The sequence below is a fragment of the Crocodylus siamensis genome, chromosome 1 (assembly GCF_052110815.1).
Source record: "Crocodylus siamensis isolate JL-2025a chromosome 1, ASM5211081v1, whole genome shotgun sequence".
In the NCBI taxonomy this organism is placed as follows: Eukaryota; Metazoa; Chordata; order Crocodylia; family Crocodylidae; genus Crocodylus; species Crocodylus siamensis.
The window spans coordinates 370,869,198-370,896,185 of record NC_143395.1 but is presented as its reverse complement, the minus strand read 5'-3'; the positions used below and the strand labels follow the sequence as shown (position 1 = coordinate 370,896,185).

Sequence of the window (26,988 nt, the reverse complement as noted above, 5' to 3'; positions counted from 1 at the left end):
TGAGTACTCTTGACTCCTTTTTGTTCCACATGGGGATTATCACCTGTTGGGCTTGGAGGATCGTCTCCTTTAGGAATGACTACTCTTCTTGGACTTCCAACTCCCCTCCACCCCGGGACTTCAGTGCCTCCCTGACTAGTCTTCTTATCTCATTGAAATCCACCCTTCTGAAGTCCGGGGCTGCTGCCTTGCTGCAGGCCTTTGACATCCTGCACTGGATGGTGAATTTTGAGTAGACAATGATCGCTATCGCCCAGGTGGTCGAGAACCCACAGTTTCCTCACCAGGTCATCGCCTGTGGCCAGGACCAGGTCCAACAAGGCATTTCCTCTGGTGGGACTGTGCACCTCCTGGGTTAGATGAAGGTCCTGTAACTCAGCTAGGAACCTACGTGAAAGGTCAGACCTGGCTGACTGCTCTTCTCAGCAGATGTCCGGATAGTTTAGGTCACCCATGATGACCATGTCCCTTGACTTAACTGCCTCCGTGACTTAACTGGACCTGAAAATTCCTCGTCCAGCTCTTCCCCCTCGTTGTAGTGGCCTGTAGTAGCCCCCTATCATTAAGTCCCATTCCCCCGACCCCCTTGTATTCTGACCCAGAGCACTTCAGTCTGCCCTACCTCAGACCCAGTGCTGTTTGCTGAGGATGTGTATTGCTCTTTGATGTAGAGTGCCATACCTCCACCTTTCCTCCCCATTCTATCCCACCTATATAGCCTATATAGCCCTTGATGTTTACCACCCAGTCATGTGTTGGATCCCACAAAATTTCAGTGAGTCCCACTGTATCTGGGTTTGTGTTATCTAGCAGGAAGGCAAGTTCCTCCTGCTTGGTCCCCATACTACGAGCATTAGTGTAGAGGCATTTAAGGCCTCCTGAGGATGTGTGTACTGCCTCCCCCAATTCCAGGCCTATCCAGGCCCCTGTCTCTTACCTGGGTACTTCTTGTGCTTGTCACCTGTCTTGGCTGGGCTGTTCTTGTGGGTGTCTCTTGGTTTGGTGTTCCGTGACTCCCTCGGTCCTCTTCCTCCCTCTCCCCTCCCCCTCCCCTGACGAGCCTAATTAAATGCCCACCAGAGGAGACCAACCAACCTGAAAGAGAACACACGCTTACCTTTGAGGGGAGGTGAAGCCCATCCCACCCAAGCATGTCTCTTGTTCTGAAATATGGGTTTTATTCCCAAAAGCTGAAGCCCGCCTCAAGACACCATTTCCGAAGTGCAAGTTGATGTCCCTGATGCAGGTCTCATGGCAGCTTCCACGTCTGCTCACTGGAAGGACCAATAAGACCACCTGTGCCTCAGTCTCCTTCAGCTTGCCCCCCAGCGCTTGGTAGTCCTTCATCGGGCAATCTGGGCTGCTCCTGGCCACATCATTAGTGTCCACATAGATTTGGACCACGGGGTAGTAATCAGTGGGCCGGATAAGGGCTGGGTTCATCTCCGTCACGTCCTGAATCTACTCTCCTGGCAGACAGTAGACCTTGCGTGTCATGGGTTCCTTTCGACAGATGGGACCCTCTGTTCCTCTCAGGATGGAGTCGCCTATGGCGAGTACCCAGCGTCTCTTCTGAGTCAACTGGCCTCCTTCAGCCTGCTCTGTGCATGGAGTGACCTTCTTTTCAGAGGTTTCCTCCTCACCTTCCTCTTCCTCCAATGTCGTCAGGGCCTCATACTTGTTCCCCAGATGGACTGGGGGAGCTAATATTGCACCACCGTGAGCAGCCCTGGCTCTGGAGGGAACCTTCTGCCATTCTGCTGTGGAGGGCACTTCCTGGGGTTCTTTTCCCTTTGCTGCATGGCCCTGTAGGGAAAGGAAATACACATCAGTTTCATCCTCTGCTTCTCTGATCCCCCTCAGCCTGCTAACCTCCTCCTGGAGCTCCCTCACCTGCCCCCCCAAGGCCCTAAGATGGGCACGTGCAGGACAGGTGTGGGGGCCCCCATTCCCTGTCCCCCCTGGTCCCACTGGGCATACCCTGCAGGCCAGGGGGCATGGTGAACCATCTTTCGAGGGCTCTGTCTGGGTAGACGCCTCAGAGAAGCCCTGGGTAGGTGGCGACCCCTGGGCAGGGGCCTTAGCAGTACTCCGCGTCAATACCACTTTTGTTTATTTTAAGGTTGATCCTACTGCTGTGGCAAAACTTAAACATTGCCTTCAGTTGCATTCTTTGTTTAGGCATAAATGGGAATCAATAGTTGTAGTTGTTACCATTAAGATCTTAGTTCTCTGCCATGAATGGCCCCATTTGCATCTCAGAGCTATTGTTTTAGTTTGTCTGCAGACCAACCAAAGATCAATACATTGGTTTACATCATGGGTGAATAATTATTTTGGCTGGAGGGCTGCTTAACAAGTTTTGGTGAGCTCGCAAGGGCCGCAAAGGTGGCCCTGCCCCTTGACAAGTTTCCAGCCCCCTGGTCACCATCTTGGGACTTGAAGTCCTGCCCCCCTAACCTCTGACCTTTACCCCTGAAAGTCCTTTCCCTTGCCTCTGGAAGTACTCCTTTTGGGAAAAGGTTTTCCATCTTGGAACTAAGAAAAAAACCCAACAAATTATATACTAAAAATCAAACATTCACAATAACATATGTTCATTTTTTTAAATTGTCCTGATTTGTTTGTTTGTGATATGTATATAGAGGTGATTGCATAATAGCTCAAAATGAAGTTTTACTCTTGTATATTGCAGGGGTGTGGAGGGGTCTGGGGGTATAGGTGAGTGGGTATAAACGTGTTTGTGGGTGGGTGGGTGTGTGTGTGTATAGGGGAGGGTGTGGAGGTATGTGAGTAGGTGGGTATAGGGAGTTTGAGGGGATGCTTGGGTGTGTGTGGGTGGGTATGGGGTTTGTGGGGACCTGCCAAATGTGTGGAAGGGGAGGGTGGCTGGAGCTGTGTGTATGTGGGTGCGTGTGTGTGGTGGGGTGTGTGCACATAGCAGTGGGTGGGGCTCCCCACAGAGGCAAGTGGGGGTGTGTGGGGCTTGTGAGGGGGTATGTAGGAGGGTGTGGATGAGTGCAGTGTTTGTGGGGTGTGATTGTGTATGGGGAGGGTGTGGTTGTGGGGTGACTGTGTGGGGTTTGTGGGGAAGCCCAATGGTACCAGCAGGGGCCTGCGTGCAAAGCCCCAACCCGGCGCACCCCATACTTGCTCTGGACTCATTGGTCCAGGGTCAGCAGTGGCAGCAGCAGCAGTGCCAGGCACAAACTTGCTTGGCGTTGGGGGGAAAAGCAGTCTCTCCCCCTCGCCACTGCTGGGCAGTTCTTGGAGCCCACACCATGCTGGCCTGCCTTGCAGCTCCACTGCTATCACTGCTGCCTCAGGCTGGTATAGCTGATTTTGAGCTATGGGCTAGAAACGTCAGCTCCCCAAAATATTAAAGTGGTGGTTATACAGCATGCCATTGACTTCAGTGGAAGGAGATTTCACCCTAAATGCTGCACTGCTTGAAAGACCAGCATTTTGTCTGTTTTATAACTGTTGGACTTAAAGATACTAACTGAAGTGGACCAGTGTATCATGGGACTAAACTAGGTCTAAACAATAATTTAAACCCAGTAAAAGTATATTTATTACCTTCTTTTCATTTCAGACCAATCTCAGGAAGATAATTCCTACATCTCTGTTTTATTTGTGACTAAAAATAAAGGTCCTCATTCAGACACCTTTTTTTCTCCCATGTAACTTTTCTCGTTTATCATTGTCTCACTTGTTTATTGAAACAGACTCTCTAAAAGTAGCTTTTGATAGGTTATTGAAAGCTGTTATCAAAGTTGGGTTTTAAATCAAACCAAATAAATGTTACCCTATTAAAACTAATTTATTTTGAAGAATGAGGCAAAGTGCTCTGCAAACTGAATTCTAGCATCAGTGTTGTTTTTAAACTATGTGTGATTTAAAACTGTAAGATAATATATGTTTTACATCCATTCACCCACCCACTTTAGCAATCCTTTTACAGCTAATCCTTGTAGCATAATCTTTATTTTTGGAGGGAAAAGGTATAGACTTGACCCTTGTATTAAAAAAATTTCATTACGTGGTATGGTATGGTCCAGAGCAGATGGAACGTGTTTGGGGATTACTTTTGTTGGAACAAATAGACGTTTTTATTTAGAAAATTTTGACGAAACTTAATTAGCCTTTCTACTTTCTTGGCACTTTGGATATTACATGTTTTCTTGGGAAATATGCCCCAATTAAGGAATCCTCAGCCTTACAGTGTATGGAAAATAGTTGATTAATCAAGCCTGTACTACTAATGATACTCTTGTTTAGTTCATTCTGTAACTGGATGTGTTTAGTCTGGAGAAAACAAGACAGAGGAGATATTTAATAGCACCCTTCAACTACCTGAAGGGTGGTTCGAGAGAGAATGGAGCTAGACTGTTCTCAGTGGTGGCAAATAACAGAACAAGGAGTAATGACCTCAGATTGCAGTAAGGGAAGTTTAGGTTTAATATTAGGAAAAACTTTCTCACTAGCAGGGTAGTAAAGCAACAAGTTACTCAGAGAAGTTATGGAATCTCCATCCTTGGAGGTTTTTAAGACTCGGGTAGACAAAGCCTTGGCTGGAATGATCTAGTTGAAGATGAACCTTCTTTGAGCAGGGGGTTGGACTACTTGACCTCCTGAGGTTCCTTCCAACTAATTTTATTTAATTCTATGATTTTTGGTTTTGATTTGGATACTTTTCACCATCAGCACTTGCATGGGGGAAAGAATCCTTCAAGGTAACTGGATTTCCGCTGGTCCTGACATGCTGCCAAAATGTTGCTGGCATGAATGTACTGCTGGTGTGACCAGAGGGCATAGATCTTCTAGATATTCTGTACTCTTTCAAAGGCCCATGGAAGGCTTTTCTAAAAACGTTGTTTGAGTGGTCTCCAGGGCCTTCCTAATGCAGGAGGTGGAAAGGTGGTATGAAGCATTGGATACCTTTGTTCAGTTCCCGTGCCAAATTCAGCGCTGCTAGATTTGTGAATAGGGCCTACTGACCCTATCTTTCATGTTTATTTAAAGTTTCCAAACAGAATAACTGTGCTAAAGTTTTTCTAGTAAGCTACCTGAAATCAGTAATCTCTGCTCTTTCATAAGTAAAGAGCAAATACATTTGCAGAATGCAAATCAGTATTTTCCCATTAAAAATACTCTTCAACTGCATGGTTTTAAGTTGTCCAAAATGTAATATATGTCTAATGAAGGAGCAAAGATTGACTGTAAATGGACCTAAACTTTCGAAACAAAATATTATGCATAATTGTTTCTTCAAGCATTAGAAAATTTATACTATCTTTGGGAGGCATATTCTGAAGTGCTCCAAAAGAATGACTTATAATATTTTAAAAGGGAATACAGCCCTCCCCCTGTTTTTCAAGGATGCAGTTTTCTCTATATATTTGATTCAGATAAATGTGATGGACTAGCAGTTGTCAAATTTTGGCTCTGAAATGCCTGGTGGAGTATGAGCTCCTGGGGTTTAAGATATCTGCAAGAGGTAGTTGATGATCACATATCTGACCTAGACAGGTTACAGGGGTGGGCGGATGAGAATAGGATGAGTTTCAGCACTGACAAGTGCAAGGTGATGCACCTCGGGAGGAAGAACCAGCACTATACCTACAGGTTGGGGAACTCCCTTCTCGTCAGTACAGAGGCAGAAAAGGATCTTGGAATCATCATTGACTCCAGGATGAACGTGGGCCGGTAGCGTGGGGATGCAGTCAGGAAGGCCAACTGTACCTTGTCATGCATCAACAGATGAATCTCAAGCAGGTCCAAGGAGGTGATCCTCCCCCTCTATGTGGCACTGGTCAGGCCACAGCTGGAGTACTGCGTCCAGTTCTGGATGCCACACTTCAAGTAGGATGTGGACAACATGGAGATGGTCTGGAGGAGGGCCACTTGCATGATCGGGGGCAGCAGGGCAGACCCTATGAGGAGAGGCTGAGGGACCTGAACTTGTTCAGCCTCCACAAGACAAAGCTGAGGGGGGGATCTAGTGGCCTGTTATAAACTAATCAGAGGGGATCAGCAGGCACTGGGGAAGTCCCTGTTCCCCCAAGCACTACCAGGAATGACCAGGAATAACGGTCACAAGCTGGCAGAGGGTAGATTTAGGCTAGACATCAGGAGGCGCTACTTCACGGTCACGGCAACTAGGATCTGGAACCAACTTCCCAGCGAAGTGGTGCAGGCTCCTACCCTGGGGGTCTTTAAGAGGAGGCTAGATGTACACCTTGCTATCCTGCCATGGCAGGGGGTTGGACTCGATGATCTGCTTAGGTCCTTTCCAACCCTAGAGACTATGAAACTATTACTGGCTCTTGTGTTGAGAGAAGTTTACCAAATAAATGCAATACTTTGCTAATATTATGTTTCCATGTAAGTAACTGGAGTACTTGCCACAGGGATAGTATGATATGATCACAAACAGGAGAGTATATGGTTTGTATAACTGTAAAAGGGAGAGGAGATCACTATTAATCTCTCTGTTAATATGTGGTTAACAGTATGGAAATTGGAAAATCCCTGGGACACAAAATCCCTGCCCCATGTCTTTACATTAGCCAAAAAAGCTTACTTTGTCACATGGCCCTGTGTGGAGACTAAAGGTAAGTCACTGATAGTAAATAGTTTTATCCTTTGATAAAAGAACATGTAGACCACAAACAAGTGCCTCTTTCATATCAGCACACACTTAAAATTAGATTATAGCAAATGTGTATGCACTGAACAGTGTTTTGTGAGACTGTCCTTTCAAGTTTCATGTTACCACTCCCTTGCCATGCTCTTTACCATAAGGCCTTTTGTAGCTCTCACCCTGAGAGTTGCACGTTAACCAAATAAAGTGAAAAGTAAGTGTTTTCCCATGACCATACATAGACTGTGTTAAAAGGCATGGGATTCATAACCTTTCCAAGTAACTACTCATTTTGTATGTTAAATGACAAAGAATAAAGATATGAGTCACACTTCGGCTAGGTACAGAATCTGCTGCAGACTCTAGAGTAAATGAGTACAGTATGAGGAGATAAGAATAATGTCTGGTTGCTCTTTAGAAACCTGTCATAACAGGGAATATGTCAGGGTCAGAACATGTTCCTCAAAAAGTCTAATATTGGGGTAAATAAAGAATAAGAGAGACCTTGTCTGGTATACTATGCCCAGTTCTGGCAAACCCTAATGGAGAAACATGAATTCAAACAATGTGCAGGTGAAAAGGCCTGATTTCAAGGTAGTGTCTGATATCGTTTAAAATAAGATTATAGGATGTGGTTCCTTTTGATAATAGACAGCTACAATTTATTACCTGTGCCCCTTTCCATGATTGATCAGGAAAATGGAGAGCCTGTTTTTATAAAAGAGACTAAAGGAGATTTGCTTGTTTAGCCTAGCAAAACAAAGACAAGGGAGTTGCAATTATTCTCTATTAATAAATGTAAGGAAAGCTCCTGAACGGGAGAAAAGCTAAGCTATAGATCAGGGTTGGCACAAGAAAAGACGGGTATAATCTGACCATCAATTAAATTTAAGGTGAAAATTAGAAGTTTTCTAACGATTAGAGCAGTGAAGTTCTGGAATAGACTTCTAATAGGGTAGTGGGGACAAAAATCCAAACTGATACTAAGATGGACCCTGCTCATTTTGTGAACAGAATTATATGATGCGTTTATATAATTCAAGAGGTCCCTACCACTGCAGTATGCTTTTTGAACAAGAAACCTATTGTACACCAGAAGAGTTATATTTGTATAAGCCTTCGTGGTTGCTGTTTTAATAATACTAGTTTTATATAACATTTTTCATCCCAAGATCTCAAAACAGTTTTCAAAAAGGCTCAGTATTATCCCCATTTCACATACAGGACCTAGATGATGTGCCCTTCATTATAAGCAGGCTAGTAGAAGAACCAGTAGCAGAACCCCAGTCTTATGAGTTGTGCTCCAGTTTGCCAATGAGCAAACCACACTGCATCTTGGGTACTGTGGAAGTGATTAGAAGTTTCTAGTGTAGATAAGACCTTAGTACCTAGCAGCCTAAGAATTTGATCTGACTAGGCTTTACGAACATGTTGGACTAAAGTTACATGCTTAAGTGTTAGAAGAATTCAGGCCTTATATATTTGTTATTTATCATATTTCTCTCTCTAAAAAATCAGCAAGCCATTACCAGAGTGTGCTTTAATCAGTGTCCGCTTATCTAAAATTGGTTGCTTATAAGGAGCAGTAATGACCTGCCTCTAATTGATTGATTTGCTAGATGCTCAGCTGCCCTAAACAGAGGCTGATTTTCATTTTCTCCCAGATTTTCAAAATTCATAAATATTGTAAAATGTGTATACTCAACATTCCTTGCCTGTATTTCATTCTAATATAAAAGCTTGGATATGTTTTATCCATGTGGTATTTTGATGCCCATATCAGGCACAGTATTTTCTGCATGCCACACCCTTCCAAAAATAACACATGCCCTTGTTTCTGGAAGGCAGATTTAGGAAAAAAAAAATTTCCAGAGTTGTTGATGACAGAGTAAGTCTTCCTGGGAACACAATGTCCAGGAAGTGTGACATCCTAGGAGACAGTCTGATTGCAGCAGGAAGTTCCTAGGGTAGTAGGACAGCAAGAAGGCTAGGCCCCAGGCAAGGGAAATAATAAGACTGTTACCTCTTTACTGTAGATGGTTCTTTATATACATTTCTTTAAATATTAAAGTGTTGTTTCCCTACCACAAGTCTCATCAAGCTACTACAGACTGAGTGCAGCAGCTCATTTGCCCAATTTAGTTGCTTCTTCAAGCACAACGTATAATGTTCAGCTGTGGCTTTGACAGGGTTAACACAGGACTCTACCCCATCTACTTGCTTAGCCAGAGGCAACCAGGATCCATCTTGGCAGCCACTGGACATGCAGTGTCTGCATACTACTGTTCTCCTTTGCTTCTGTTCCAGCAAAGAAAAATCATCTTTCTTGCTGAAGACATGCACCCCAATTTTGGAGAGCTGATTTTGGTGCAAAGGTATATGTGTACTATGGGAGTCAATAAGATATTTGGGTGTTTTTCAGATATTTTTGTACAAACCACTTGTTTGTGTATTTCTATATGTGAAAACATTTCATGCTCTAATTTAAAGGCTGGGCTGAAGCCAGGTTGAAAGCCTGACTTAAAGATTACAGCTGCTTGAAAAGTTTACTGCTCTCATTCCCCACCCAGGACATTTATGGCTTCTATTTCCCACATGCTCCAATGGGATTCTCTGACTGTCTTGCCTACTTGAGAAGGCTCCACTATGCAGGTCCCAGCCTGTGTTTCCTGAAATTATTTTAAATAGATTTGGCCTGCATGTTAATACCATCCCTACTCCACAACAGCAGCATCAAGGAAGAAAAACTTCTTACCCTCATTGCAGCCAGGCAGAGCAATGAGGGAGGAATATGTCCCTGTACTCCTGTACAGCAGCTAGGAGATGAAAGGAACTGTGTCCACCAGAATTCTGTTTCTAAAACAAATATAAGAGAGAAGATTTGAATATCCTTTACAAAGAACTAGAGTGCTGGCCTAGTCTTTTGTTGCTAGTCTCTGGATAGTAGGTGCCATGTGCATTTTTCAACCTACATGCTATACCTTTATCAGTTTAATGCACTTCATTTTGAACCAAATTTAAAACATGTTCACACATTACAAGTCAAAGGCCAATATTTTTTCCAGAATCTGATCATCTGGTACTGGGGAGTTTTCCATTATCTGGAAAACAACCCTAGGCCTCCCCTAAAAAGTGATACAAAACCACTTAACAACAACAGGGGGAAGAGATCAACGTCATATACCTCAACTTATTTGGTAAGTTGATCTGGTATCCCACGATCACCTCTTAGCTAAACTGGCTAACTGGACGCTGGCTGGGGAGCTGGCTCTGCGGTAGTACCCAGAGGGTGGTGGTCAACGGGAGCCAATCGTCTTGGTGCGCTGTGACTAGTGGGGTCCCAAGGACAAGGCTCTGTCCTAGGGCCTATACTGTTCAACATCTTCATCACTGATGTGGACAATGATGTCAGAAGTGGACTGGCCAAATTTGCCGACAACACCAAACTCTGGGGTAAAGCATCCACACCTGAGGACAGGAGGGTGATCCAGGTGGATCTGGACAGACTCATGAAATGGGTGGACGAGAACCTGATGGTGTTAAACACCGAAAAATGCAAGGTTCTCCACCTTGGGAGGAAAAATCTGCACCATGCTTATAGGCTCAGTAGTGCTACACTGGTTATACTACAGATGAAGGGGACTTGGGGGGTCATGGTTGACCACAAGATGAACATGAGCCTTCAGTGTGATGCTGCAGCTGGTAAAGCAAGCAAAACACTGGCTTGCATCCATAGATGCTTCTCAAGCAGATCCCGGGACGTCATTCTCCAATTGTACTCAGCCTTGGTGAGGCTGCAGCTGGAGTACTGCATCCAGTTTTGGGCTCCACAATTCAAAAAGGATGTGGAGAAGCTTGAGAGAGTCCGGAGAAGAGCCACACGCATGATCAGAGGTCAGGAAAAACAGACCTTGTGATGAGAGGCTGAGAGCCACGGGACTCTTTAGCCTGGAAAAGCACTGGCTCAGGGGTGATCTGGTGGCCATCTATAAGTTTATCAGGGGTGCTCATCAGGATCTGGGGGAATGTCTGTTCACCAGAGCGCCCCAAGCGATGACAAGATTGAATGGTCACAAACTCCACTGTGACTGATTCAGGCTGAATATAAGAAAGAAATTCTTCACTGTCTGAGCCCCCAAGGTTTGGAACAGACTGCCACTGGAGGAGGTTCAAGCACCCACTTTGAACGCCTTCAAGATGCATTTGGATGCTTATCTTGCTGGGATCCTATGATCCCTGCTGACTTCTTGCCCCTGGGGTAAGGGGCTGGACTCGATGATCCTCCGGGGTCCCTTCCAGCCCAAATGTCTATGAAACATGCAATCTTTCATGCTCCAACCTGCATAGAGAAGCTAGGGCAGCTGGTCACATAGTCACTATATTGTGTCAGTGATTTTTATATTTTTAATCAGAAATCACCCAACCTGCATACTGATTTCAAACTTGTGTCCAATAAGAAGTGTCGTGTACATTGTGCATATTACTGTTCTGCACTTGAAAATTGTTTGCAGATGGCTAAAACCAACAGAAAGGGGAATGGACAGGAGAAATACCTCAGTTCAGCCCAAACCTTTCAGTCCTGTTTAACCAGAATGCCCAATTATTAATGTGATTAGGCAGCTGCTGTTTGATCACTGCTCATTATGTCTCATAGTTACCCTGTGATCCCTGTTGTCAGATTGGTATGGACTGGGAGTTTTGCCTTCCACTGTAGCAGGGGACGTGGCCCCCAACGTTTCACAACCTGTGGGTCACAGTCTAAAAGTGGGCGGCAAGAATATATGAAAGGGCCACAAACAAACCTTAAAAAATAGATCAACAAATTTTCAAAATGGATTCTCCTTTAAAGGAGAAAAACATGGGAAACCAAGTCTTTTCTCTTGCAGGCTGTCAGAGTTTCAGCTTGCAAGAGGCTGTTTGGGGCCCCCCATACCCGACCCCCACCCCCTGCCCCACACACTGGGGGGCTGGAGGCTGGAGGCAGTGGGTCAGGAGTGAGGGAACTGGGTCGGGATTGGCCATTGATGTTTACAAATGGGTCCTTGTCCAAAAAAAGTTGAGAACCATTACTCTAGAGTAGTGGTCTCCAAAGTGGGGTGCACGCAAGATGATCCATTGGGGCGTAGGAAGAAAATATTAGAACTTCTATTTAGATGTATATTTATATAAATATACATATATTGGGAGTGCGTGCTCAAACATTTTTTACTGATAGGGGTGTGCAAATATAAATATACATATATTGGGGGTGCACGCTCAAAACTTTTTTACTGATAGGGGTATGTGATCAAAAAAGTTTGGAGACCACTGCTCTAAAGCATATTTTAACAACCACTGCAGCAGCAAAACATTGGCTGCTGTTGTCCTGTGGCAGGTGAGGCTGTTGTATTTTGTGGTTGTGTGACAGAGTTAACTGTGTAGGTTTAGTAAAAGGTTAGACAAGGATTTGCGTGGGATGTTTTGGCTAGGAGTGATTCTGCTTCAGGCAGCAGTTTGGATTTCTCTGTTGTAGCCTGGCCTGTTACCTCTTGCCTTACACTTTAATTATAAGCTGTCTGTGGTGGGGCCCATTTTTTTCATGTACCTGGCAGGACCGTGACATTCTATTGCAATATAAATATGAAAGTAATAATAGCAAAATGCCATAAAAGCAGTGATCCTGGTTTTCTCCAATTTTTAAAAAAAAAAATCTCCAATTTTCAGTTTTTAAAAAAGTAACCGAAAATCCACATTTTTCCGTGATTAAAATGAAACGCCACTATATGCATATCTATATATTAGTGGTGTTTCATTTTAATCATGGGAAAATGTGGATTTTGGGTTACTTTGTTTAATCCAAAACTTGGGGATTTTTTTTTTTTTATCAGAGAAAACCAGGATCCCTGCATATAAGTAATGGTAAACAGTAACCTTTAACACAATACAAAATAATTTTTAAAATGAAAGGTTTAATATCCCAAGCCAGGAGGTATGTGTTGAGTTCAGAATTCAAATTACCACATTTGCTTTCAAATCACATGCCCCCAGATAAGTTGCACACCTTTTTTGGGAATGGCACAACAAATTTTTTTTTTTTCCCAGAATCTTACCTGCCACAGCACAGACTCACCATGACTGAATGCTGGCCGTGTGGAAGAGAAGAATCTCATCATTAGTGTCACTTGCCCTTTGGCAGTTGTGCAAGCTACTGCCAAGTTGGTAGCAGCTGTCAGAGGGTTAAACCTGTAGCTGTGGAGCTGCAAAGAGACGATGAGTGATGCTGATGATGTGACTCCATGGGTGGGAACAGATATTGCACTTAAACTGGTTTAAGTAATCAAAAACCTGTGTGTCGTATATCAGTAAAAATGGTGTGTATATTTTAAATCAGCCTGGAATAGCTACATTTCAGCTGCTTCCAGTAGTATGACAAGGGTGGGGTGAGTAGGGCACCAAACTTGGGTGATGGCTGTGAGGGGATGCTAATATGGCCCCCTCCCTCCTGGAGTCTTTGCCATGGCAGGGCAGCCTTGTACAGACCCTGCCCATCCCTAGAAGCCCTGTATATCCCTATGTTCCCTTCTGGGGGAAGAGAGGGGGAAAATGATGCCCACCTCAGGAGGCTTTGCCATGGGGAACAACCCTACCCCTGGGGGTGGGAGAGTGAATAGGCACCAGAAGCAGCCCTCAGAGAGCAATGCCACTGTCTGTGCCTCAGCAGCAGTAGCACAAACTCATGCTATCATGGCAGTAGCAGCAGCTACCATTCAAGTTAAGGGAACAGGAAGCCCTGGCAGGCAAGAAATTCTTTCCCCCTTCTTTCCCTCTCCTCCCCACTCCCACCTTCCAGTGGTCAGTATACTCCCCTCCCTGGTCCCGCCTTGCCCCAACCAGTCTCAGGCACTGAAAAAGTTTGTTATGCCTCTGGCTGCCTGGCTTCTGAGTTGCTAAGGTTTGAGTTCAAAGGAGATTTCCTTGCCGCACTGATGACACCAGAAGCATCTCAAGCTGTGTTCCAGAAAGGCAGTGGCATCTGCTTGATTTTGTGGCAGTGATGTTATTGACTGACTGTTGGAGAAGGAATACAGAGCTCTTGAGGTCACGTCTTGCTCAGCAAGTAGAATGTCCTTCAGCTCACATTTTTAAGGGTGGGTGGTGAACACCCTTTACAAAAGCCTGAAATATTTTGTTCTTTCCCCACCCTAATTTCATAAAAAATCTACAGAAAGAATTTAGACTTGGAACCACAGGTGAAAATATGCATCTATCTGCAAATGAACAACACACATTAACTTCAATATGAGTTGGATTATGTGACTGAGAACAAAATGTTACCTTTTTTGCATGGGAAAATACTGGATGATTTCAGTCTCTTAGGTGAGGGATGACAGGTTTAGTTATCTTTTTTAGGGATCCCCAAGGAGACACGGTCATATTGAGTATACCTTGACACACTGCCTCCAGAGATACAGCTGGGACTTTCAGAACAAAATGTAGGCTTTATAAATCCAATATAAGTACAGAAGTTTTAGACTAGATATATATGGCAGTGTAATATATATACTCTTGCAATGAATACTATCAAAAACCAGAAAATGAAACTTAATCTGTTTTTCATGTTCCAAGCTAAATAAAATGCAGGAAGTAAATAAGCAGGATAAATAGTTAAAAAAAATAAAACCTATTTTAAAAATCACATAAGTTTTAATAACTCCAGATGATTTTTGTAACATGAGAAAAGAAGTTTAGAATTTAAAATGTAAATTTGAGACTGTTTCCCTTTAACTCTCTTAAATATAGATGCTCAGTTCCTTCAACATCCACTGAAGCACTAGTAATATAGGGCTGTGATAAGTTTTCTGGCATGAAGTGCATTTTTTTTCCAGTGGGAGCTCATACTTGAAAGAAAGGTATTCAAGCCTGATCGGTTTTTCAGCATTTCTCCCATCTATGGTATAAGGTTGCACCAATAGAAGACATCACAAAAAACCTTGCCATTCATATGTTTTTGGACCATCATTCTAATATAATAAAAGCCTTAGTCTGTCTGTCCATAATGCTTTATTTGCACTCTGATTTGCAGTTTCAGCAACCAGAGTGCTCTGCACAGACAGCTACACATGGCGGAGCACCACCATGACAACAGGGACTGAAGGGCTGGAGCGAGGGGGTTAGGCCAGTGGCACTGGGCTTGCCCCCTGCTCTTCCCCCCTGCCCCTGCTCCTTGAAGGCACGGGGAACTGATGGCACAGCACTGGCCTTGCCCCCTCACACAGCAGAGCTCTGCCATGACAGCAGAGATGGAGGGGAAGGAGTGGGGGGAGCGAGCCTAGCAGTGCTGGCTTCACCCCACCCCCCTGATCCTTGGAGTCAGCAGCATGTGGTGCTGGCCCCCCTGCTTTGGCCTCGCTGCCACCACATCCCAGGGGTGGCTCCCCTGGCAGACAGGGGCAGGGCTAGCTGATTTGAAACGGGAACACCTCCATGACAGTGGGGACTGAGGGACAGAATGGAAGGACAAGGCCACGGGCATTGGCCACACCCCCCCTGGCCCTGTTCCCTGGAGGTGGTGGTAGCACAGAGTGGAGCAGTAGGGGGTTGGGGAGGCGCACAGGGTCACACCAGAAGTGGGGGGGCACAGGGCTGGACACGGGGGGGGGGGGGGGAGAGGGGGAGGGAGGACCTACAGGGCCGGACATGGGTGTGGGAGGGATTTGGGGGGTGGGGGTGCACTGGGCAGAGGTGAAGCAGCAGCACTGCAGGGTGTTGGGTGGCTGCACTCCAACCTGAACCATCACCCCCTCCCCGCTGTCATTCATTACAGGCAATTTGCTAGTATCTAGAACAACACTCCAGCTCAGGGGTGGGCAGTTATTTCAGCCAGTGGGCCACTTAATGAGTTTTGGTGAGCTTTTGAGGGTTGCACACATAACATTCTTAAAGAAGATATCATTTTAACAAATTATAGATTTAAAAAAAAAGTTGTATATTAAAAATCAAACATTTGCTATAATATTTTCATTTAATTTCAAAAAAGATTTTTGTTCTAATTTAGGTTTTTCTGAGTAGTGTATATAAAGGCAATTGCATAATAGCTCAAAAGAAAGTCTTACTCTTGTATATTATGTATGGTGGTGGGGTCTGTGAGGGTGGTGTGCACCTGCGGAGGGGCTGACCTACACACTAGGTCCTGGGAGCCAGCTGGGGAGAGAGGGAGGAAGAGGGGGCCGTAGGCACGTACAGCAGAGCTCACCTGGGTGGTGCAGTGCAGGTGAAGGTTCAGTCTGCCCCCCACATGTGGCCTGTGGCTGCCCCTGCAGCACTCCACATGGCTCTGGGCCCTGCCCACTCTCAGCCAGGACAGCCTGTGCCACAGTCCTGCCTGCATCCACCTGTGCAGCCAGCATGCACAGCTTCCCAGCTTGGCTGCCTTCCATCCACTCAGCTACCTGCAGGTGACTGCTAATTGCACTGGGCAGGCAGAGTGGGCTGAAGGCACTTGGGACCTGGAACTGGAGCCCCGTGTTCTCGGGCAGGAGCCACCCAGCTGCAGCTTCATCTCCCCACCCACTGCTGTTCCCTTGTCCTATCTGCTGGCCAGAGGAGCACAGCAGGGGCAGGTGGAGGAGGAGCCACTGGAGGTGGGGGCAGCTACTCCAGACCTATCTCTCTCTAGAGTAGAAAGAGTAGGGCTGGAGTGTAGGCATCTGAGTGTGTGTGTGTGTGTGTGTGTGTGTGTGTGTATACACATATATACACATACAGAGAGGCAGAAATATGGCAGTTTATTTTGGGGATTTTTTTTCTACTTTTTTGTGTATCCTCATAATAGGATCAAAAGCCTTATTATTTTTATCTGTTAAGTTAGTGTCTCCTAAGTTTAATGTGGGTAAGCAATGGTGTTTTCTTTGTTAGCAGATATTGAAGTGGTTTTCAAGACCCAATATCTTCAAATACCTTCTTTATAAGGTTAGTTGGGATGTAACATTATAAGGATTTTTAAAAATGAACCCTTTTGTTGTCTTTGTTCTCTTCATCAAAACTAAAAGCCCACTTTTATTTATTTTGCCTTTTCTTGGTAAAGTTAAATCACCTGCAAAGGTCTTGGTTGTAGGGTTGGCATGATTTTAAAGAAAGCATAGGCACAAAAGGAGTTGATCAAATAATAATAAAAGCTAAGTATTAAAGATTACCCAGCACAATTAATCTGCAATAAATTTAAAGTAAATGTTAAATGAAATTGCCTGGCAATTTTTTCTGTTCCAGTCAGTCTGACATTTCATTTGTTGTATTGCCAGAACAGTGAAGAAAACAAAATTCATATCCTTTAAAGATTCTTTCTTAATAACAAACCAGTTCAATCATTCTGACATGGGGAAAGAAAGTGTAGTTCTTCCAGGGAAACTAATTCAGTTACAGCAAGAATGCTGTCCAAATGTCAAAGGATTATCTAATATGTGATTAAAATAAAAATAAATCTCTTCATTTTTCATTATAAAGGTTTTTAAAAATTTATTATGATATTTGGACTCTAAAGCTTAAGTCTCCAGAATCTAGAAAATGAAAGAAATGTTCTTCAGAGATGTAGCTTTCAATAGCCATCTTTAAACTGGTTAAAGAATTTGCTAATTAATTTACTACAAATAGCTATTTCATAGACATTAGGAGTGGAAGGGACCTTCGAAGATCATCGAGTCCAGCCCCCCGCCCAAAGGGGTCAGCTGGGGTCATAGGATCCCAGCAAGATAAGCATCCAATTTGCTCTTCAAGGTGTTCAATGTAGGTGCTTGAACCACCTCTGATGGCAGGCTGTTCCAGACCTTGGGGGGCTCAGACAGAAAAAAATTCTTCCTTATGTCCAGCCTGAAACGGTCTCGCAGTAGTTTATGACTGTTTGACCTTGTCATCCCTTGGGGCGCTCTGGTGAACAGACATTCCCCCAGATCCTGATGAGCACCCCTGATAAACTTATAAGTGGCCACCAGATCACTCCTGAGCCAGTGCTTTTCCAGGCTGAAGAGTCCCATGGCTCTCGGCCTGTCACCATAAGGTCTGTTTTCCTGACCTCTGATCATGCGTGTGGCTCTTCTCTGGACTCTCTCAAGCTTCTCCACATCCTTTTTGAATTGTGGAGCCCAAAACTGGACGCAGTACTCCAGTCCAGCTGCAGCCTCACCAAGGGCAAGTACAATGGGAGAATGATGTCCCGGGATTTGCTTGAGAAGCATCTATGGATGCAAGCCAACGTTTTGGTTGCTTTACTAGCTGCAGCATCACATTGCAGGTTCATGTTCATCTTGCGGTCAATGATGACCCCCAAGTCTCTTTCTTCTGTAGTGCTAGCCAGCGTAGTACTACTGAGTCTATAAGGATGCTGTAGGTTTTTCTTCCCAAGGTGGAGAACCTTGCATTTTTTGCTGTTAAACAACATCAGGTTCTCATCCGCCCATTTGCTGAGCCTGTCCAGGTCAGCCTGGATCACCCGCCTATCTTCTGGCGTGGATGGTTTGCCCCAGAGTTTGGTGTCATTGGCGAACTTGGCCAGTCTGCTCCTGACTCCAATGTCCACATCATTAATGAAGATGTTGAACAATATGGGTCCAAAGACAGAGCCTTGGGGGACCCCACTGTTCATAGGACACCATGGTGAGTTTCTGCCATCAATTACAATCCTCTGGGTCCGACCACAGAGCCAGTTTCCCAGCCAGCGGATCATGGTGGACCCAGGGCCACAGCTGGCTAGTTTTACCAAGAGGTGATTATGGGGTACCAGATCAAAGGCTTTTTTGAAGTTAAGATATATGACATCAATCTCTTCTCCCTTGTCCAGGTGATAGGTCACCTGGCTGTAGAAGGAAATGAGATTGGTCAAGCAAGACCTACCCACAACAAACCTGTGCTGGCTATCCCTTAGGATATTGGCGTCGGCCAGTCCATTAAGGATGGCCTCTTTAATAAACTTTTCTAAGATCTTCCCCAGGATAGAAGTCAGGTTAGTGGGCCTATGGTTAGCCAGATCCACTTTCCTCCCTTTCTTGAAGATAGGCTCCACATTGGCCTTCTTCCAGTCTTTGGGCACTACACCAAAGCACCAGGAGTTTTCAAAGATCCGTGCCAAGGGCTGGGCTATGACACTCGCCAGCTCCTTGAGTACTTTGGGGTATAGATTGTCATGGTTGGCTGACTTGAAGGTATCCAGCTTCTCAAGATGTTCCTTCACGAGGTCGGCATTTATGGAGGGCAGGGGATCTCCCCCACCTGGACCTCTCTGTCCCGTAGCAGGCATGGGCATCCCATGGGACTGATGAAAGACTGACGCAAAGTACCCATGTAATAGGTTGGCTTTTTCCTGGGCGTCGGTTGCCAGTTGCCTCTTCTGGTTCAGCAGGGGTCCAGTGTTGCCCTTGCTTTTCCTCTAGCTCCCCACATATCTGAAAAAGGACTTTTTATTGTCCTTGATGCTCGAAGCTAGTTGGAGTTCAGTTGCAGCTTTGGCTTTCCTGGTATGCTCCCTGCAGAATAATCCTTCTTGGAGGTGAATCCCATCCTCCATCCTTTGTAGGCTTTTCTTTTTAGCCTTAGGAGAGCCAAGGGGGCTGCTGTGCCCTCTTGCTGCCTTTCCTCCGTGTTGGAATAGACTTAGCTTGTGCACTGAGGATTGCTCCCTTGAGGAGCAACCACCCTTCTTGAGCTCCCCTCTCCCTGGAGTCATGGTCCCTTAGGGCCTGACTGACAAGCCTCCTGAGCTATTACAAATTCATATATACAAATTAAGGCTCCCAAAAAAAGAAAATACTTATTCATGCCCTTAATGTTAAGTATATGAGTAGTCTTTTTGAAATAATGATGCAGCTCACTTCTTACATGTTAACTACACCTTAGCATAACTGGGAAAATTATAAAATGGGAAAATAATTTGAAAATGGGAAAATAATTTGTTTTCTTTATAGTTGTTCATATGATACAATATGCCATTTTGCTTTTTATTTTTCAATTGCCATCTCGTTGTATTAGGCCAGGTACAGACATTCAGAAAGCCCAAGGCAGACTTGATCTAATTTATGCAGATTTCTGTAAGTGGCATAGTTTATACTGGTAGTGAACTGAACATATATTTGCCATTTGCTTGGGAGAAAGGGGGCCAAATCTTAGACCAGGCTTCACTATTTTTAAACCAGTCTATGTGTGGTGAACTTCTGTTCTGTTATGAATATAGACCTGTTTCTGACCACGTATATGGGTAAAAGTGTAATGTCTGTACCTGGCCTTAGTGAGGCCATGGTATACTCTAAAATTACCCATGTAATAGACTGGGATCTGCTCTGGTGAACTGCTCAGAGTCCTTGAGTTTCAATACTTTACCTGATTAGGCTTCTTAATTGCAGTGAATTTTTTTATCTGTGTTAATGTGTCTGATAATGTGTGGGGCACTATTTGACAAATATTAACCAAAAATGATCCTCACACAAAGCTATTAAATAAGCAAGTGGTGCTGAATCCGTTTTTCTGTGATTGAGTTGAATAAACCTTATTTTCATTTCCACAGTCTCTGCTCTTCAGAGAGGGTTGTCTGGCGCCACGAAAAGAATTAAGCTATAGTCTGAACAGAGACCTGAAGACTATTAAGTTTATTTTAAGAATGTGTTGCCAGAGATCTAATAAATTTGCTTATTGCTGCAGGCTATGCATGCATGAAATCTTACTAAGCCAGGTGCTTTATTTATTTTTTTTTCCTGAGGGCGGCACAGGGTGTGGATCCCTATGGAGAGGGGAGAAAAACATTAAGATCTAAGTTAAATGGGCATTGTTTAAAAACAAACAAGATAGTTTGAAAGGTATAGGTTATCTTTCCTTGTACTATTCTAAATAGAGTTTCAAGTATTTCAGGGTTACTTTGGGATTGCACAAAAAAGTAAGTTATTAATGAAAAGTAAAAAACAAAACAAAACAAAACAAAACTTAATAAAAAACCCCTAATTTTTCTTTGTAATAATTTAGTTGTGACATTTAAAGGTTGGGAGAAGGAGCTTGGAACTGTACCAAGTAGCAACTATGGTATGTCATGGCACCACCTTCCCTATATACCCCTCCACTAACAAGCCTTGCCTTCACAGGACCGGAGGCAGTGTGTCTGCACATGCAAACATGCACACGCGCACATCCACGTAGTTCTCCCACTCACAGACTGGGCCTGAAGATAAAGTACTGTATTTATCAGAATCCAAGACAATTTCAAAGTTAAGATGATCCCTGCAATAATTTAATTCTATATATTGAAAGTTTCTAAATTTGTTATAATTTTCCATGTACAGAATATAACAATTAGAGGGTCACCTTAGTCCTAGGAAAGCAGCAGTAGAGGGGCAGGTAGTGAGGGATCAAGCAGCCTGACCCCCACCCCTTGCACCCTGCCCCACCCCTCCCACTTATCCACCTGCCACCAGGTTCCTCCAGTACCAGCTCCCACTATGCCTGACCCCCCCCTCCTTCCCACCTGCTCCTCTGCAATGCCTGTGGCCTCTGCCCTTTCTACCTAACCCCATGCCTGTGACCCCACACTGTCTGTGCCCTCTGCCACTTGCCATCCCCTGCTACTTGTCCCCTCCAATTATTTCCCCCACAACTTGGCCCCACCTCTGCCTCCTCCCTCCTGCCACTGTTTACCCTTAGTTGTGGCTTCAGCTCCAGCTGTGCCCTAGCTCAGGGCATGGAGTACATGCTGGCTCCAGCCCCTACCCAGCCTGGCAACAGGCTGGGGCCGGCAATGCCGGGGGGGCGAGGCTGAGTAGGAAGTGTGGAGAAAGGCAGGGGGTGGGGCAGGGCATAGGCAGGGGCAGGCAGCTGCAGGTGGGATGCAGATGTGATGTGAGAGAAAGTGGGTTGAGGCTATATCCAGAGCTGCAGCAGCTGCCTGCCTCCCTCTTCCCCCCACCCTGCACCTTGTACTAAAATTTAAGATGAGGGACTTTTCCTTATACCTCCCTCCAGTGCTGAATAGGGAAAAACCTTACCTTGGATTTGAGTAAATAGTGATACTTGGTGCATCAACTGCAGTAGTTAACCAGCCTTATTCAGTATGGCTGCCTTGAAAATCTTGCTTTTTGTGATGCTGTGATCAGTGCCTGACTTCCATGGACATAGAACAGCCTTTTCAAAAGAAAGAATCATTCCGTTTCCACGGCATAACCAGTAGGGCTGTGTGAAGTGTCAGTCCCTGATTCAATTCGGCGGAGATTTGGCCCGATTCAGTGGTTAAATCTCTGAATCTGAATTGAATCAGGAGACATTTTAATCTCTCCAAATCAAATTGGAACCCTCTGAATCAATTTGGAGAGATTCAGAAAGATTCAGCAATTCGGACATCAACACAATTTTCAGTGTTATTTCTACATACCTCAAGGTACCAGGCAGCTCATCAACACTGAGATGGTGGGGCAGATCAAGCATCCTACAGGAGCACGATGGGCTCCCCAGCATGCTTGGCAGAAATACTTCTGGTCCACTTCCGGGTCTAACGGGGAGCATGGGTGGGGGGGCTGCTCCTGCCGCTCCCCCCCGACTTGGTGACTGATACCTCCTGGGTCTGGGGGGGCATGAGGGGTCCCCCTGCAGCCAATCACCAAGCCGGAGGGGTGAGGGAGGGCCTTCAGCGCACTCCCTGGCAGACCCAGAAGTAGACCGTAAGTACTTCTGGTTCACTGCCGAGCGTGCGGGGCGCCCCCTTGCGCTCCTGTGGGATGCTCCATCCATCCCAGCATTGCAGCATTCACAAGCTGTGCCTGTTACCTCGAGCTATGTAGAAAAAACATTTAAAACTATGGCTGAATCGCTGATTCTTTGAATCAGCATCAAATCTTCAGATTCAGATTCTGCCAACTCAAATCGGGGACAGTGATCTGAATCAACTAATTGAATCACTGTCTTTGATTCGGGCTGAATCCAAATCTGAATCGAATATGCCCCATTTTGCACACCCCTAATAACCAGAACAAAGAGTTCTTAACACCCAACCAATCTACATGCATAAGTCATGCCTAAAGCTTAGGGGGTCCCAGGTTTTCCATAAACTGCCTTCTTTTATAAGCAAGGTTCGTGGTTTTCTCTATTTTAAAATTGTGAATTCTCGGATTAACCCCCCAAAAATCCATGTTTTTCCATGATTACACTGAAACTCTGATATATAGGAATCAGTTAAACACAATATTTTATTGATTATATTTACAATTTTAAAGCAGATTGGAAACTTACCAGTGCCTTATTCATGAGAATAAAATAAATTCTAATTACCTATCAATTTTGGCATTTGATTTTGTTTTTTGTCATGGAAAATCAGAGCTCCCCTTGCCCGCTTTGCTCACCAGGATGTGGGTCCAGCTGCGGCTGTTCCCTGACCACACCACTGCTTTCTGGCACTGAGCAGCCCTGATGTCAGGGCCGTGCCCATGCCATTGCCCCTCGCTCCCCACCCATATCCCCCTGCCCTGCTGGTGTCCCTCACTCCTCACAGCCTCCCACCCCACCAACCTTGTTAGAGAGGGTCTGCAGCTGCCAGAGCTACAGGGCCAGGGTCCTGGGTCTGCAGCCCCCTGCCCGCCCCGCAACACTCAAGTCCCAGCTACTGTCAATGGGAGGTGGGAGCTGCTGTGGCGATTCGGTGAACCTGGATTCTGCTCCCTCATGGGTGGCATGACTAGAGTGGAGCCCATCAAATGGGGGCATGGATGCAGGCTGCCCACTGCCGACTCAGGCTCCCCACCCTGCTACCCTCCCTCTGGGGGTCTCCATGGCCCAGTGTGTGAGACACCATGTGTCAGGGCAGAGCGAGTCCAGGCAGGGAGATTCATGCCACCACTGGGAGCTCCACGCCTCAATGGCACACCCCCTCCTGACCACCTCCCTGCCACCACCCTTCTGCTGCCAAGCAAGCAGGGGGCACCTCACCATGGCAGTGCAGGACTCACAGTAATGACATCAATCTTGCCCACTGTACTCTGCCCTACTGTGCTGGGTCCCACCTGCTGGGCTGCAGAGGCCCTGTGGGGAGGGCAGCAGGGCAGGAAGCCCCAAGGGCACACTGGGCAGTTTGCCCCTGCTCCATGCACAAATCTGGGGGGCACATGCCCCCCAGGAGTGCCTGCAGTAGCAGGGAGCCTGGCTGCCTCTGGCCCCACCCCTGCCAGACAAGCTGCCTGTGGCCCCATCCCACTCCCCACATAGGCCTTGCTGCTGCGCATTCCAGCCCCAGGCCCCAAATGTCATGTACCACCCCAGCTGGGTAGCAGCCCCAGCCCTGCCTAACTCCCTTCCTTACTATGGGGGGGCTACAATTCTCTCCCTCCCCCTCCCCCACCACCAGATTTACCAGTGGGGAGCTGCTCTCCAGGCTGCGTGGTTGCCATGTGCATGTGTACCCCCTGCTGATCACCCCCCCCAGCCCCTTGCAGGCTGGAGTTCTGCCAGCCTGCAAGGGAAAACCCACCATTTCCCACATTTTTTTCTTTTAAAGGAGAAAATGCAGGTTTTTCCCCTTAAAATGAGAAAATCTGGGTTTTGCTGTGTTTTTGCATGGCAGATGGAAAACCCATATCCCTGCTAAAGGACTTTCTGCTGTCTGCCCTGTAGTGTTCTCTCTATATTTCTTCCCCTCCTAGTCTTCCTATATCCCATTCTGATTCTTTGCCCTGTCCTCCATCCCTTAAACCTGGTTAAACTAGTTTCTCCAGTCCACCAGGAGATTTGGATATTGGCTTTCAAAAACTTAGTACCGTATCTTATCCTTTTAATTATCAGGACATGGAGAGAAGGGGCATTGAAAGCAATTGCTTGCCTGTTAGTTCCTCCTGGAATTAACCCCTGATAATTATATAGCACACAGCGCCATAGTAATTAACAGGCAGATGGAATTTTGCATTTTGCTCTTTCATCTTCTACTGACCCCCATCACTTTTTTTTTCTTGTAGTGCAACTACACTGTATGTTTCAGGTTTAAGAAACTTTACTTCAAGTATTTTCTTATTCTGAATTCTGGCAAATAGAGCTATTACAACTTGCTTCTAGGGTTATAGCAGCAGCTGAAAGCTACATGTTCTTTTTTTTTTTCTCTGTGTGCAGTTCACTGAATACCCAGCAATTACATTCAATCAGGATAAACCAAATCTGTAATGACAGGAAGTGTGTGTTGTCTTGTGAGAAGTCAGAGAATCCATTGTTTTGAGATAGGGGTTAATTAGAGTTTTTGATTCTTTGTTACTCTAAGAACGTATAGGGTTGCAGTGGCATATATGAAGGAGGAACGGTTCAAAAAGAGAGAAGTCAGCAAGTTATTTTAGTGGTGGAATCTTCTTACAGAATATTTGAAAAGGGTTTATAAATTTGAAGCCTTTTATTGGCTTCAGATAAAATAATCTGTCTTTATACCTTGTAGGTGGTTTAAAAAAAATTTAAAGCACATTTTATGGAAAATTTAATTGACTGGGTTTGCTTATGTATTTTGCTTCTGCCATTAGGGTCTCTAGACCAAACAAAGCTAATTTTACAGCACATGTGGGTTCTAATTATGTTCCACAGCAGATTAATTGTGGCTGATGTGGTGCCCATGTATTGTGAATAATGAATATTTGTTACCTATTCTCTAAACATGTCTTTTAGCAAATTATATTTATGGTAGAAAAAATGTTCGCTGTAGATCTTTATTTTCTTTAATTGGAGCAAAAATACACTGTACCTATAGCATATGAGGTTATAGTAGCATGGAAAAATCTGTTAGAATTGCCAGAAATACTTTTCTTAAAATAAATTTATAAAATCTGCTGTATAGCTCACTATATATATTTTACTCATTGAGCAGAATCACTCAGGAACTTATATGCTCCACAAATAGGGAAAATGAGAATTGACACAGAGGAGAAATGAACTACAGTCCTAAAGTGGCTTCCCATGGCAGAGAACTCTGCAGCTATTTCAATTTTAACTTATCCAAACAGGTTTCCCATGAAGGCATAAAAGTCCCTAGTATGTGAATCAGAAGAGAGACTGTGACAGAGAGTCAGAGGTCCATCAGTAGATTGTATGGATAAGAGCAAGCAAGCTCTGTTATAGCGCTTCCTCTGTGGTCAACCAGGAACAATACTCATACAAACCTCAAATCAGTCACCCTGACTAGTGAGAAGAGTCTAAAGGAGGGACAAAATCAAAATTTGTGAAGTGCTGGATTTGCAGGCAGTAAGTAAAGAAAACCCTTGAGTGATAATTACCATTTTATGATGGAAAGAGGTGCCTATATGTCCATCTGACATGGCTCCTGACCAAATGCTAGTTTGTAGAAATGTGTTGATGCAACGTCATCAGGTTAACTAGAACAACGAGATAAAGATCTGGGTTAGGGAGGCGTTCTGGACACAGTGGAGGCTGCAGTGTCAGTGCTGTTCAGTTCACGTCCAGAGGAAACCGGTTTCTAGATATATAAAATTTTCTTTTCTTTTCTTTTCTGACATACAGCCATGAAGTTTGTCTTCAAAATGCTTCATATTCACACATTAGCATGTAGTTATCATGTTCATACTTTGTCATGCTATATGCCATGAGGCAACCACCAACCCCCTAGCTATTGGTAGCTGTTAACTACAACGAAACATGCATTCATGGGCAATCGCATCAGTCAAGATGTGATGATCCTCTATTTCTTTGCCAAAAGTCCCATGGGCATTCATTCTTAAGTATTATCTGTTTATCTACCCATCCTCTATGCTCTGACCTCTGTCCTGAAGCAAACTATCAATCTGCTTCTCTTCAGTAAAATGCTTACAATTTGCCCACTCGCTTACAGTTTCTTCAGCTTCACTCATCATCTCCAGTGTGTGATATAGCAGAACAATATCCACTATGAGTCCTGTAGACAATGGAAATGTAGTAAGTAGATCTTACCAGATTTTAAACCCTCTACTGCAGATCTTTATTTTTTAACTTTTTCTGTTCAGCTTGCAAAAAACTCACAAACACTGCCTTGGTGTCTACAGTTGAGTGGTAGGCACTGTTAACATTTTGTTTGTTCATTCCACAAGCCAAGTAATTCAAGCATTTAAAGCTGTGAAAAGTAAAAGAGTACAAGGTTTCAACAAAAAAAAATAACCCTTCCCTCTCCATATTTTTTGTGCATCATTACAAGAATAATAATTAATTAATTGTTTTCTCTATGGTCTGTTGATCCATTTTATGCTCTTTTGTTATTTTAAATTATTTCAATTCTTCTTTTGATTGGTACTGTTTGCCCAGAGGAAAGATACACTGAAGTGTTCTCTCCATTTAACTTCCACTTGAAGTTCCCAGACTGGGCAGACGAGATGTATGTGTAGAACAACGTAATG

General features: G+C 44.8%; 2 protein-coding genes across 2 annotated transcripts in view; one reads left to right on the top strand and one right to left on the bottom strand.

The window, feature by feature from the left end:
- The window catches only part of FREM2 (FRAS1 related extracellular matrix 2), a 210,771-nt gene that overhangs the window by 71,965 nt on the left and 111,818 nt on the right, over positions 1-26,988 (top strand). The window lies entirely within an intron of this gene.
- Positions 1,462-26,469, bottom strand: LOC149875065 (uncharacterized). Its single transcript, XM_090031380.1, has 3 exons — positions 26,379-26,469; positions 2,461-2,538; positions 1,462-2,105 (listed from the first exon to the last, which is right to left on the bottom strand). The coding sequence occupies exons 1-3, from the start codon at positions 26,467-26,469 to the stop codon at positions 1,462-1,464; spliced, it is 813 nt and encodes a 270-aa protein (XP_089887506.1).